This window comes from Drosophila bipectinata, chromosome 2R (assembly GCF_030179905.1).
Source record: "Drosophila bipectinata strain 14024-0381.07 chromosome 2R, DbipHiC1v2, whole genome shotgun sequence".
NCBI classification, from domain to species: Eukaryota; Metazoa; Arthropoda; class Insecta; order Diptera; family Drosophilidae; genus Drosophila; species Drosophila bipectinata.
Window position 1 is genome coordinate 11,902,820 of NC_091737.1, and position 14,520 is coordinate 11,917,339.

At 45.7% G+C, this 14,520-nt stretch overlaps 6 protein-coding genes across 6 annotated transcripts; 5 read left to right on the plus strand and 1 right to left on the minus strand.

Annotated features, from left to right (window-relative positions):
• Positions 1-2,570: 2,570 nt before the first annotated feature.
• On the plus strand, positions 2,571-4,538 carry Spn53F (Serpin 53F). Its single transcript, XM_017252400.3, has 3 exons — positions 2,571-3,593; positions 3,646-4,383; positions 4,444-4,538. The coding sequence occupies exons 1-2, from the start codon at positions 2,576-2,578 to the stop codon at positions 3,765-3,767; spliced, it is 1,140 nt and encodes a 379-aa protein (XP_017107889.2). The 5' UTR covers positions 2,571-2,575; the 3' UTR covers positions 3,768-4,383; positions 4,444-4,538.
• LOC108132890 (uncharacterized) lies at positions 3,966-4,424 on the plus strand. Its single transcript, XM_017252461.2, has one exon. The coding sequence runs from the start codon at positions 3,966-3,968 to the stop codon at positions 4,422-4,424; it is 459 nt and encodes a 152-aa protein (XP_017107950.2).
• Positions 4,539-6,600: 2,062 nt separating the features above from the next.
• LOC108132916 (uncharacterized) lies at positions 6,601-7,366 on the minus strand. The gene has a single exon (XM_017252502.3). It carries the CDS (start codon positions 7,262-7,264, stop codon positions 6,716-6,718), a length of 549 nt encoding a protein of 182 aa, XP_017107991.2. The 5' UTR covers positions 7,265-7,366; the 3' UTR covers positions 6,601-6,715.
• Positions 7,367-9,183: 1,817 nt separating this feature from the next.
• Positions 9,184-10,467, plus strand: Cda9 (Chitin deacetylase-like 9). Its single transcript, XM_017252487.2, has 2 exons — positions 9,184-10,142; positions 10,197-10,467. The coding sequence occupies exons 1-2, from the start codon at positions 9,196-9,198 to the stop codon at positions 10,444-10,446; spliced, it is 1,197 nt and encodes a 398-aa protein (XP_017107976.1). The 5' UTR covers positions 9,184-9,195; the 3' UTR covers positions 10,447-10,467.
• A 2,470-nt stretch (positions 10,468-12,937) lies between these two features.
• Positions 12,938-13,742, plus strand: LOC108132909 (uncharacterized). Its single transcript, XM_017252493.3, has one exon. It carries the CDS (start codon positions 13,042-13,044, stop codon positions 13,594-13,596), a length of 555 nt encoding a protein of 184 aa, XP_017107982.2. The 5' UTR covers positions 12,938-13,041; the 3' UTR covers positions 13,597-13,742.
• Positions 13,743-13,868: 126 nt separating this feature from the next.
• On the plus strand, positions 13,869-14,513 carry Gbp1 (Growth-blocking peptide 1). The gene has a single exon (XM_017252505.3). It carries the CDS (start codon positions 14,104-14,106, stop codon positions 14,473-14,475), a length of 372 nt encoding a protein of 123 aa, XP_017107994.2. The 5' UTR covers positions 13,869-14,103; the 3' UTR covers positions 14,476-14,513.
• The last annotated feature ends 7 nt before the right edge of the window (positions 14,514-14,520 follow it).

Sequence of the window (14,520 nt, forward strand, 5' to 3'; positions counted from 1 at the left end):
ATAGATTCCACCCACCAAGCTCCACTCCCCCTTTTCATGCTACATTAAATTAACTTGACATATTCGGAAATGGAACTCGCACAAGCCCGGGACCACAACTGTTGCTAATTTTTGCTTAATATGCCCCACACACACGAACACAGCCACATAGATATAAAGGCTCATCCTGCGGATTCTCCTGATGCTTCATTGGATTTGTGCGTATCCAATTCACGCCTCAACGCCAGTTGTTCTATCCCCACCCCATCAGATCCATCCAAAAGGACATACATACGTAACTCCCCATTGCTGGAACACAAATTGTATTGCCATCGCATGTAAATGCAACACAACACTTAGGCACGCATCTAGAACACATCTTCATCCATCCAGTCCGCCCAGCGGGTCCTTCTGTCCTTCTGTCAGTCTCTGGATTTGCAAATACGTTTAGTTCTTTTGCTCCGGGTGCTCGAAAAAGTTCAAATTTCAGCTGCGAAATGGCACGTGAAACAATGTGCTTCTCTGGAAATAAAAAGGAGTTGGAGTAATCCTGTGAGTGGGTTACAGTGGGTAGAAAAATAAAGATTAGGATAAGCTAGTCGAAAATTCTAGGAAAATTTTATCTTAATATTTATGTAAAAATGAAGTCTAACTCATAATAAAAAATAGGTTAGCCAGAGAACCGGCTTCACCTGAACAGAGCTTTACCCTGTTTGTTACTGGAGCTATATTCCATAGCTTCTATATTTTCTTATTTAATTTTATCTACAATTTGTATGCTTTTGTCCCACTGTCCTGGGTATGATGGCACAAATCAAGCAGAGCGACAAATGCCCATGCGAATGTGTGAATTTGCCGACGATGACAACTGATAAAAGATCGAATTGCGCATCTGAATTCAAGGAAACTCTCCAGGACACGTTCCTCAACGGCAAGGGAAAACAGCAATGTTGAAAAGAATGAGAAGGAGAAACCGAAAGGACCTTAAGACCCTGGGTTAGGCATAATGCCGCCTGGCATTAGATAAAAAACAAAGGCATGTAATTTTCGGGGCATGGCCTAAAGCCACACAACGAGCCGAGCAAACGGAAACGGAAACGCTCGATAATCGCACAGAGTGCAGCGTCATGTGGTGGCATGGGGCAAGAGGCATAAGGGCAGGGCTAGAGAGAAAAAACGGGGCGTGAGGTTAACACGTTTAAGGATGATGCTGCCTGATGGGCGATGGCTGATAATGCGAGGGCGGCGAATCACGTAAGGTTAGGGAAAAACTCACACTTCCCCTTTTGCCACCCAATTGATAAATGCTCTCTGTTAAGTGGCATGTTTTGGGTTAAATGCGGTGTAAAATGTGCTTACCCCCCCAGAACCCTAATGGCATAATAACCTGGCACTGCCAGAAAAACATCAAAAAAATAGTAGAGAGAGTGCCACCATGGAAATCCCATAAGGAAGGTAAGTTTCTTAGATATTTTCTCTCGCTGTAATTGAAGTGTGAAATGGTATGGTTATATTTTGACTCCACCCCATCTGAATGACAGTTCAGTTAGCAGTCAAGACACTGCAGCAACAAGAACAACTTGCAACACCTTGACACTGTCAACCCGGCAGCACTGACGCAAATAAATCGCTCCTCGTTGGCGCACCTGGCGATGTCAACATATGCTCTGCAGATCCCAAGAAAAGCAAATGCATCGGACTTATCCAGGGGATAGGGCTCGATGGGGGGCTCGTGGAGGTCTAGCCGTTCAGGCCGTGTACATACATCTTGCTTACAGGGCGCCAAATTGAAATTTAAAACGGAAAAACCAATAAAAAACAAGTTACAAACGCCACCGACGGGCGGCAATACAAATTGCACTGACGACAGCTGAAAGGCCAAAGAGCTGAGCAGCCCGAAAACCACCCGAATACCACCCGGAACCACCCAAAAAGCCACCCGATCCCAAATGCAATTCGCGCCCGGGACCAGCATACAAATGCCTTTAGCCAAAGGATAATATAATGCACGTTGTTGAAGAATAATGGTCCTGCCAGAAGACAACGTCGCCATCGTCGTTGTCGTCCAAGGGACTAAGCATGTCTGCCATCCCAAAAAAAAAAAAAAAAATGGAAAACGTAAAATAAAGGAAAGGGCACAGTCCCGGCTTCTAAGGAGCCCTGGATTCAAGGAGAACGAACGGACAATAACGATGCCGAGGCAACGGCAATGACAGGCAATTTTAATAGAATCTGCGTCGGGTATGGGTCTACGGACTTAACTTGGTGCGTGCCTTGGCCTCAGGACATCCCGGACAGCTTCAATTTGCAGCACCAGCCTATGGATTTTCAATGAACTGAGAAACAGGATGCGGCATCCCAGGGGTTGTGGAAATGATTTATACTCCCGTCCAGAGTCAACAATCAATGTTCAAAATTCGTTGAAGAAAGACCTGTTGGAATCAAAAAGATTAATGGTAATATTTTGGTATTTGCTTGTGTAGTATTTTACCATCTCTAGTAATTGCAATTTCTACGGAATTATTAACAATTATATGGTTCCGATTTAAGGAATTTTTTTAATACGATAGACCAGTTCCGATTATCTCCCCAAACAATGAAGTTACTATTACTGATCGTCTACGGAATCGCAAAAACCTGGTCTCATGTGGAACTTATCACACATGATGCCTTTTATGCTGCGATTGTTAGCACTTTCCCAGATCAGAACATTATCTTTTCCACCGAAATGATACGAACCAGCATGCTCTTCATCTACATTGGAGTGGAGAAGACCGAGTCTTCGGAAATGGAGAAGTCACTGCACTACCAGGGCCTCAAGCTCTCAGACTATAAGCCCGACTCTGAAAAGATCCTCAACATGCTCTGGCAGGATAACGTGGTGGCCAAGAGCACTACTCGCTTTTTTGTGAAACAGAGTCTTAAACTGTCCACTGAGTATCGAATGTTTATGAGGCATACGGAGGGAAGGGCCCAAAATATCGTCTTTAATGCCGAGAAGCTCAAGGAAGTCAATGAGTTCTTCAAAAGCGAAATGGGCGAAAGAATGGGCGAGGTGATCAACGAGTCCTACTGGAAGCCGGACAACATGGGCCTCCTGGTCAACGCCATGTACTTTAATCTGAGTTGGGAGCGCACCTTTAATCCGGCTGCCACCTACGACCGCGAATTCCGAGTCAGCAGTCAAAAGACAATCAAGGTTCCCATGATGCACGAGGACAGTAAGTTTGCATTTGGCGTCCTGGAAAAACTACAGGCCACCGCCCTCCTTCTGCCATTTTCGCAGGGGGACTTGACTATGCTCCTGGTCAAGCCGAACCAGCCGGATGGACTGAGTGACCTGGAACAGAAGCTATCCAAGCTCGATGTTCATGACCTGACGACCCGGCTGACCATGTCGGAGGTGTTTGTGGCCATTCCCAAGTTTCATGTCCGCTGCGACTTGGAGTTAAGGCCGGCTCTGGAGAAAATCGGCATTAAAAAGATTTTTGTGGCTAGCAAGTCCTTTTCCACTTTGTTGCAAAGAAATGCCCTTTTTCAGATATCCGGAGTGAGACATATGGTTTCTTTTGAGTTTCAAGAACAAGGCATTGGCCCTCCGCCAACAGCAGTTGGTGAGTTTTTCTTGTATATTTCTTATTATTTAATTTAATTTCTTATTTTCAGGTAATGGCAGCTTGACTCATACCTTCAATGAAGTTAAATACTTTCTGGGAAATCATCCATTTGCTTTTTACATCATCGACAAGGAGTCGACTTTTTTTGCAGGACATGTTACAACTTTCTAGTTTTGTTTTCAAGAAATCTTGGGCCTAATACTCTGTTATATTTTTGTAAATATATTTTGTTCTTATTCGAATTTTGGTTTCTGTTGTTTCTCTTGTCAAAATTTTTGTAATCTCAAACATATTTTATAATGCAGTATTAATTGGCAACCATTTTTGTGTTAAACTTGTAAATTTTGTAAATAAATATTAGAAATCACAATGGAAGCCACTCACAAGTCTGAAGCCAAGATGCGAAGCTCTGAGCTACGCACACTCCAAATTTTGGGTTATCCTGTACGGATTGTCCAATCTGAGCCGCGTTTCAAGGTGGAGGTCATCGTAAAGTCCCTAAACTTTGATCAGGTGGGAAGCCCTGATCCCCGGGTTGCCTGTACACTGCTCTTCACTTGCCCGGAACAGTACCCTCGGGCCTCGCCCACGGTTCGTATTGTTAAGAAAAGGAACTTTCCGGACTTTCTTGAGCTGCTGATGCTGACGGAGTTCGGAAGACTTAAGGGTTCGGGACGTGGCAGGCAGCAGATAGTCCGGATGGTCACAAAGGCCAGGGCCTTGGTGGAGCAAATGGCGAGGCAAATGAAGAAGGAGCTGCAATTGTTTCAGGATGCCGAAGAGTTGGGTATGGAGGTCCTCACTTCTTTTAAGGAACTAAAGTTCTAATCTTCTATTTACCTTGTAGATGTGCTCTAACGTCACTATCTCAAAATTTATTTTGAATTAAAAAATTTGTATAAGTATCAAACAATAAAGTAAGATATTAGTTGGAGAAGCGTATTAGTTTAATGTGTGTTTAATTTATTAGCTAATAGACTTGATTTGTTTAATATTCGTATAAAATTCATAAATGCCTTCTAGCATAAAAGTAATAATGATCATTTGTGGCCGCGAATTCATTTATTGCGGGTGCTAAAATATCTTTTGATTAGCCTGCGGAATGTTTCTGGTTGTGGCCCATAAGAATCCAGGTCATGTAGCCGGCATATAAATCCCAGCAAATTCATGCATGACCCATAAAAGACCTGGACACCACCACACCCACTCCATAAACTGGGGAAGCGAGAGCGCTGGCACTTCAGGAACATATTTCCTATATATGACTGCAACTTTTGGTAGAGTCAAGCCGGGCGGGGTATAAAAATTTCAACACGCTTACACAAAAATTGCCAATTAAGCGCATTTATGACTGCAACGCAACGCCAGCGGAAGTATGTGTGGCATGCAACTAGAGTGAGGCGTGGGCGGAGGCGGAGGCGGAGGCGGAGGCAAGACTCCCCTGTGGAAACAGTGTCTGGCCCATAAACATCCTTAATGCGTGGACGTGTGCACTCCGAAGACGCTCGCCGGATTATTAAGAAACAATGAAGCCGGAACGCCGCTAGAAGCCATAAAAGCGGACACATAATGCCCGGTTTATGGGGCAAGTTAAAACCGGAAACTAAATAGTTGACACCGCGCGGACATTGACCATCGTGGTGGCGTGGAAGAGGGGCGGAATCCAGAATCTCGTAAAGCCATCCGGGTCAATGACGAAAACATAATTTGTAATTTGAATTTGCTTCGTGTTCAAGCATAAGCAATGAGGGAGAAGGCGTATCCTTTTGACTTTATTTTTGTGGGCCATATCAGAAATTCTGATGGCGTTTCGTTTATGCCCCATATAGTTGTGAAGGATTCTGCAGGATTTGTGTCTTCGCAAATTAGATAAATAGTTGCTTCTTTTATTTGCAAAACAAATCAACTAAAATATGAACTTTTTCTTTAAAAATTTTCCTCCGGGAGTGAGGCTTTCAGGGATACATTTATCCTTTTTGGCTGATTTATGCGCTTATCACGAAGGCGTCGCTGTTTTTATATCCTTGTCGTCGCCGTCGCCGTCTGTTGGCCATAAATGTCCTCGCCAGAGTCCTGCTAACAAATTTGCCATTTTAATGCTCCTGTTCCGGGTCCTAGCGCTTTTCAATTTCTGCACAAATACCTGGGACATGGCTTAGACGTTCGTTCTTCGTCCTTCAGCCTTTGTCGATGTGGGGTGTGACAGTTTTTCATTACGCACAAATCCTTTGGGCATACACAGTCACATTAAAAAAGGATGTTGACTTAAAGCACCAAAAAGAAAAAAAAAGGATACAAAAATATAAGAAGGCAACGACGTCGGCCGAATAATAAAAATAAAAGCTGTAAGCAAACAAGATTGTGAGGAAAAGACTGCAGTCTTAGGTATTTCATAAAAATCGTCGCCAGCTTATCGTTGCTTTAAGATGTCTGCATGTCCTGTGTGTCTCTGTCCTGGGCACATGTGAGTGAGTGAGTGGTAGTGGGGGTGTGGGTGTCCTTTGCCCTGCGACACTTTGAAAGTGACATTATGCAACTTTGAGCGGCGGCAACAAGAACTGCAGCTATCTAAATTACCCAGAGACATCCGGCTTGGCAGGACGTTCTTATATGCTCAAGGATCAACAGGAAGCGCCCCAAGGAGTCTGACTAGCTCCTTATTCCTTATGTGCCACTTGCTATTTTTGGCTTATTTTTTTTTATTTTGCTGCAACAGGAAGGAAATGTGAACATGCAAAGCCAAAAAATAGAGTCCTGGCTAGCCGGAGATAAGTTAAGTAGAAGTCGCCAATTAATGTGTCGTCCTGCACGTGTTAACATTGTTCGCCCACTTCAGGCGACCAGGACCAGGACACAGGGACCACCATCAGGAGCACCAAGTGTCCGCCAGCCAAGGCCAAAAAGTCACGTATTTCTGCGTGAGTTGCAGACTCGATAGCAGTTACCCTTTTAAAGTTTGAATTTATCCTTTTGTTTATAGACTTCAAAAAATAAAACTAAACCCTTTTGGGTTGGAAGGATCCCATTTATTTTAACACCTTATATGGGAATATTGAAGTTGCACTTAACATCGCAAGGAGGACAGAGATAAATGATATTGATTCACCTAGAAAACAAATCTAATCCTGCGAAGATGGCCTTCGCATCTCCGTGTTCATCATCATTTGTAGACGTGTCACCACCGGAACAATCATCTGGAGACCCAGGTGCTGCTCTAATGTCTGGGCAATCTCCTCGTGGAGTGCCTGCTCCAAGGCGTCGCTTATGTTGCGCTTCTCCACAATTTCCACATGTGGCACCTGAAGCGGATAGCTGGCCGGGCAGGTGAAAATCAGCTGGAGGGCGTAACCGCCACGTTCCCCCGACCCAGCTGCCGCAGCTCCGTCGTCGAAGTTCAAGGTGGCCAGAGGTACTTTCAACTGTAGCCTAGGTCGTCGGGCAAGGACCATGTAGGCCAGACCCAGATAGTGCATTGTTCGGACCTCGTTGTCCTGCAAATCCCCAAAAAAGCGGGATGCCCTCTCACTATCCCAGTTCGACAAGCTCTCCTTCCTGATAATGATTATCCTTTCTCCGGCTTCGGTTGATGTTCCTCCAGCTATTACTCCTCCACCTGCTTCTAGGGCTGCTCCTCCCGCTCCAGCTGCTCCTCGCGTCCTGTGCGTCATCCTTCGCTAATTTCGAATTTTGATTATTCCTTTTATTTTTGTTTAGGAAATTCCTACTTTGCCAAGACTGTTGCTAGACTTCCGAAATAATCTGAAATGTAATGCCAGGCAATGGCTGAAAGAAGATTTGCATAGTCCTCCCCATCAAAGCAATAACAGATGGATGGATGGGACATCAGCCTATCATAAGGCCTGGGATCTCATCAGAGTGGGGGTTGGGATTTGGTAAGGATTTCAAATATGATGAGGTATGAATACCCTGCCATTGAAGGCACAATCACTAGACTTGTTTATACTATTTGTTGGCTTCAGCTTTAACGCGAATGAGAAAACCCACATCCCCCTATAAAGAGTATCATAATACCCTTACCGCAAATTGAGTTTTCTCGTTTTGGCTGATTTGATTAGCCCAGATTTGCTGGTCTCAGTGCTATGCAAATTAGTTGTGTGATTATCGCGAAAATTGGCAAACACAAGGAGGACTCCACACCCACCCTTCCATCTTCGTTCGCTGGAAAAGAAGGCGAAACCACAACCCTCGGAATAGTTTCCCGAGGCAGACGTGCGTGCTCTGGCCCCCTCCGGCACTTGGGAAATCTTCCACGCATATGAGTAACATTTTTATTAGCCTCCGAGAAATTTGCATTTTAAAGCAGTTTCAGTCACGTGACGAGGTCTGATTAAGCCGCATGTGTTGAATGAAAGGATAGATGGATTACTGGATGGTGGGTGGGTGTCCCTTTGATTTTACGCCTCGCCGCCTTCGTATAGTGTCGTCGCCACTAATGAGAGAAGATGCATGAACACTCCACTCGTTCGGCATCAATCAGGATTCAATAAACCAAAGAGCAGCTTCAATCTTCATTAGAATCCGTAGAGTGACGTAAAACCCGTTATCGCACCCGTACTCGTGCCCGTAACCCGCATCGAACTCACTCAAACATGTTGCAACATTGCCCCTACAACAGCCGGAGCCTGAGCCGAATGGGCGGTGACCCACCCACATTTTCCGGCCACTTTTCCGAGGGAAAGCTCTCGGCTGTCGGTGCCAGTTGGTTGGCCAGCTGGCTGTTCGTTTCGAGGAAAAGTTTGAGGCACCTAGCACCCAGATGGAAACGCCCCGGAACGTGACCAAATCGCATTCGGGGCGTGTGCACCCCGAAAAGTGCCGGAGAACAGGAAGGAAGTCCGGGTCCGGACTGCGGAATACGGACTACGGACTACGGACTCCGGACATCTCCCCTGAGTACTCCATACTATACTACTTTTCTGATTTTCAGATTTTCCCTCAATCTTGTATTGACTTTTTCCAGTTGCTGTTTTTGCTGGATTTTGCCACTTTGATTGGCTGGGGTTTGAGTTTTGGGGGGTTTCGGGCTTGGGGTTTCGGGTTCCAGGCTTTGTTTCCTTCCCGAAAAGTTTCCTGAAGCACTTGTTTACGATTTGAAGTGCATTTTGAAAGGAGGCGAGGCATGGGAGACTCGGCGACTACTGTCATAATTTCAGAAGCTGAAGCTCTGCCATGTCTGAGCCATCGATTGCGATCTCTCCTCCGGCAGCAAGTGTGAAAAGTTTTCCACTTCGGCAGCAAATCTCAGCTGTTAAGTTCCTTGGTTATGCTAATGAGGCAAACTTTGCCACTTCTCCGATCGCTGGCAAGATTGTTCATAATTGAAAGTTTTGTTCCTGTCTGTTTTTCGGTTGCCCGAACTTGGTTTCTAGTGGTTGCCCCGGATGGGTTGCTTTGGGGGAAGCCCCACCCTAAATTCAGACACACCCTCTTATGTTGAACAAGTAAATCATATTTGTAGCTCTACTTCGCCCTGCCCCCTATCCTCTATCCCATTGATAAGATACTACCTTTCACCGAAGGTTATAAGAGGCCATTCTTAGCAGAAGTGGAGGAGGAGTATCATTACTGCCTTGCCAGCATGAAGTACTCGACCCTGGTAATACTGGGCCTGCTCTTGGCCCTGGCCTTCGTGGTTGAGGCCAAGTCCAAGTCCAAGAAACAGAAAAACAAACAGAAGCAGAAGGTTCTTCCCCTGGCAGAGCCCTGTAGGCCGGAGAACTGTAAGCTTCCCGAGTGCCGCTGTTCGGATGCCGTGCTGCCCAGGTCCAAGTTTCAGGGCAAGGAGAGCGAGATCCCCCAGTTTGTGACCATCACCTTCGATGATGCCGTCAATGCCGTCAACTACGCCCAGTATGAACTGCTTTTCGATGGACTGATCAATCCCGATGGGTGTTCGGCGGCCGGAACCTTCTTCCTTTCCCACGAATACACCGACTACGTCCGTGTCAACGCTCTCTACCGGGCGGGCCATGAAATCGCCCTGCATTCGGTGACCCACGGCGATGGTACCGACTACTGGCGGTCTGCGGATGTGGCCACCATTGAACGCGAATTCGGGGCCCAGCTGAAGATGCTGAAGGCCTTTGCCAAAGTGGATCCCAAGGATGTTCATGGCATGCGACTTCCCTTCCTGCAGATTTCTGGAAATAATACCTTCGAGGCTGCCCGTCGTTTGGGCTTGAGCTACGACAGTTCCTGGCCCACGCAGCAGTTTAAGGATCCTGCCATGTGGCCCTACACCCTGGACTACCAATCGAAGCAGGACTGTCAAATCGGACCCTGCCCGGAGGCCTCTATTCCCGGGCTCTGGGTCAATCCCATGGTCACCTGGACGGACACCGAGGGCTACAGCTGCTCCATGATCGATGCGTGTGTTTATCCGCCGGAGGACAAGGTGGACGACCTCTTCGACTGGATGTTGGAGAACTTCAACCGCCACTACGAAGGCAGCCGTGCCCCATTCGGAATGTACTTGCACGCAGCCTGGTTTTCGCGAGGACGCAGTTACTTCGGAGCTTTCAAAAAGTTAGTTTTCAAAAAATTAAACGAATTCCAACTAAGGTGACCTTCAATCCGCAGATTCATCCACCATTTAAACACCTACCCAGATGTCTATTTCACCGGAATTTCCCGCATGTTGGAGTATGTTAAACGTCCCGTTTTGGGAGCTCCCTTCCAGGAATGCCCGGAACTGCCGGAGACCGAGTGCCGGGCAGTGCAGTGTCATGTCCAGAAGCTATCCACCGGCGAGGACCGCTACATGACGGTCTGCGACAAGTGTCCTGCCGTCTACCCGTGGCTGGACAATCCGCTGGGCGAACAGCGGTAAGCCCCCAAGCCTATTTGGCCAATAAAGAGAATACACTGAGAAAACGAAAATCCCAACAACATAGTTTCGCCAAAATATTCCGCAATTATCCAGATATATTTTTGGTGAATTTTGTAATGTAGCCGCCATGTAGGGCCTCCATTTTTAGCCAAAACATTGGCTTTTCCAAAACAGGTCCTTCTAAACAAATTTGCATACACCATACCATGGATTTAGCTGATAAATGAGCCCAAATTATGTTTCTCTCTGTGAGACGCTTAATTAACTCATTCAGCGGAGAACCCTCGAGTGTAGTCATATTTCATAGCCATCTCATGAATTAATACGCAAATTTCCGGGTCCTCTAACATGTCCTGTTTTTGGGGTCCTGTCAATGCAGCTGCTACCTGTAAATAGCGTTCCGACCGACACAGCCAACACGGCCAGCTGCCTTCGGTTGCATTTTTGTTAATGGACCTCTAACTAATGACAGCCTCCGGGTTGCATATCAGTCAGAGCCGTAGTTGTAGCCGGAGCTCGAGCCGGCCATGGAGTGGGTATCCTGTCCGGCCGCATTTGCGGTTGATGTCGCAAATTATGTATGCGGTCGGCCGAGGAGTCACCTCGTCCCAGAGGTGACCTAAGCTGGGGGAGGTAGCAATTGGACAGGTTGGACATTTAGCCAACCACAACATATTGGTTGATAGTTGGCATGGCCAAGAAGAAGGTAGAGTAAGACGGTGGCAATCGAGGGCCCTTGCCAGTTAGCCAGGCCTAATGAACGTGGAAGGATAAGGTTACGAGGGAGGAGATTTAAATGCGGCTTGCTTAAGTGAAACTTCCCTTCCAACTGACCCATTAAAAAAATAACTTTAAAGAACTTTTTTTTTAAAGAAATTTATTCACAACTTGCTACACTAGACTCTTCTGTGACAGTGTTTGTTGGCCAGGACATAGCCCTGAGGACAATTGGCCTCCAGGATGTTGTAGGGTTTCACCTGCATCGCTCCAATTTCGTACCAGGGCTCCGCAGGGCTCGATTCATTAAGGTCAGCTGCGCTATCCACCTTAATATCCATGGCCTCCACAATTTCGCTGTCCGTGGCCAGAGCTCCCAGGACCAGGATGTAAAAAAATAGACAGAAAAACACTGTACTCCACGATGCCATGATAGAGGTGGTTCGTATCCGCCGAGTAGCCAACAATAACTGAAGCCAACTAACCGATTTCGATCAACCATTACAATTCGATGGCCAAGACAATTGTGAAAGTGGCCAGAGCCTTATAAGGCAGGTGGCTGGTACAAGGGCTCTTCACATTTTTGCTTTCCAAGGCTGGCCGACAGCATATCAGATCTGCCTTGATAGATTTCAATTTTTGCATTTCAGGGGGAAATATATAAAATATATATACAAACAATAATAAGCAAACAATGCCTCAGACATTCAAGACAAACGAAGAAAAACCCAGCTTTTATGAAAATGAAGAGAATGCTTGAGAAAATCGCAACAAAACTGTGCAAATATTTGCTGATTACTTTCCGAAAGTTGCACTGATTAACAGCCGCACGGAAGTCTTGTCCTTTTGTCAGGATCTAACCTCAAGGACCCCCATCCCAGCAATTAAAGAATTCACCCCTCAACTCTCACCCTCGTGTTTAGCATAAATTTTGCATTGTCTTCGGGAGGATGGAAGGTGGTTGTCATAAATAAATGACTCTACGAGCCTTGTGGCCCTGCCTCAGCTGTCTGTGACCTAAACAGGCATTATTTTAATGTACTTTTATGTAGTACACAGCCGAAAAAAAAGGTTTCCAGTATTTAACCCACATACACACACGCACCCACCGCCAAATGACATTTTTATGTTTCAATTTTCAGTTTCTTTTCTTTTAAGGTCTTCGCGAAAATTATGCCCACCACCCCAGAGCATCATCGTCCTGGCACTTTGATGATGATGACGGTGGGTGGTGTCACTGGGTGGGTGATGCTGGGCCCTTCCTGCCTTATGTGGCCTGCCTTGGCTGATAATAGAATTGTCAAAATTATTGCCCCAAATTGCTGACATTTATTAGGAAGGTTACAGACCCCGGGAAATGAAAAGGAAACCACTTAGGTTATGAAATATGTATGGTTTTTACGTCAATCTTTAAAGGTATTTATACCTTTTAAAGACTTTAAAGAATCAACTATTTTCCGATTCTAACTGACCTATCCCGGTGACTCAATACTACCTTTTATTAGCTTATAATAACCTCACAACCATTTTGTATTTCAAATGCAAAAAATCGCATTTAGCGACTCACTTGTTTTATAGCTAATTGCATAAGGGGTTTCTATTTATTTTCCTGTTCGTCTTATCGAAAAAACAAACATTCTCGACAGAGTCTACAACTAACAACAGGCCAACAAGTCTCTTTTTCCGGCTACTGTCTCTCTGAATGATTTTCTAAATGAATCTGAAATTGAAACTGAAACCCAGTCAGAGTCAGAGACACAAACGAAGACAGAGACCCGGGCTTCAGTCTCGAGTCCGATATTGGCGAGCGTGAACGTGTTTACCTGGGCTTCGATTGCAAAATACTCATTCATTGGCATTAAAAACAATCATACTGCGATGGCAATTACACGGCCAGAGCTTGTGTTTTTGTTTGTTTGGCTGTTTTTGGTCTTGGACCTAAACCTGGCGGCTCGTCTTCCAAGCGATCGGCCAGCCGTCTTCCCCTCGAACTCCGAGCCCAATGGAGCAGTGCCTATCATGTTAGAGTCACGGCAGCGGGAAATCGATCTGGAGCTGCAGGAGGTGATAAGGCAGATGAATATGAGCCTGGTTATGCCAACGAAAATGCGGAAGGGCTTGGCGCGAACTACGGAAAGCGAAAACCGGTCGGAGCGACCAGGAAATGCTAATGAGGAAACCAGAAATGCAACCGAATCCATCAAGAATGCTGCCAATGAGAAGAGCCAGATTCCTTCTAGCGAATCCAAAATGATAACCTTTGCCAAGGAACAGGATTCGACAGAGAAGCCTCTGTGGGCTGAAATGGATGCCGTCAATATAACCGACTACAAGCCAAATGTGGTGATCGGGCCGAGAATCACGCTGGAAACCCAAAGAGTGTGTCCGGAAGGAACCATACGCAGCGAGGGACATTGTCGCAAAATCGCCTAAAACATAATAAAGTGATATTTTGTAAACAAATAGTGACCAGCAATCAGAAACGCAAATAAAACTGAAATAGAAACAGACAAATAGGTGATGCAAAAAAAATATACATAATCAGAAGCTAACCTTGTCAATATTTCAAATCAAACCTATGATTATATTAAATTCTTATCAACTATGAAATAACAACCTCTGCGACATGCGCCATTTTTCTCCCAGTGTAGACTAGTACAGGTATATCTGAAAAGCTTTTCAACTGCTCTGCTGCTTTGTTTACGTTTTGCGTTTTTTTGGGAGAGTAAAAAATTACCTCTCGCCTTATTAATTCACTTTGGGCTCCGGCTCCAGCTCTGCGGGTTCCCACAGTTTATCTGTCTGGTTTTTCGGTGGGAGTCGGAGTGGGAGTGGGAATGGGAATCGGTGTGAGAATGGAAAGATCACCGGATAGCCACCAACGCTCAGTCTCAAAAGCTTCGTCGTAGCAACCAAACGCGCATCTGCCAGATAGAAGTCATGCCGTATGCTGTTAACCCATTGATGCTTTGCATCTTTTTCCTGGCTCTGGTGGTCCTAGCCATCGAAGCGAGATCCCGACCCGGTGGCGACGATCGCATTGTGTTTCCCAAGGACGAGGATGGCCCTTCCATTCACTTTCCGTTTCCCAAAGCCAACATTACAAAAACTGCCACAACCACAACTGAGAGACCTGCAACCACAACAGACACAGGCAACACAGAACCCACCGTTCTACCAACGTCAGAGGAGGAACCCAATGGAAACAGCACAGTTCTACCCATCATTATAAATCGAATATTGATTGATACTGACAGAAAGTGCAGAGATGGATACGAGCTTCATGCCCAACGGTGTCGAAAGGCCGCTTAGTAGATTCTAAGAAATGTCAATAAATTAAAATATATGTAGTTCTAC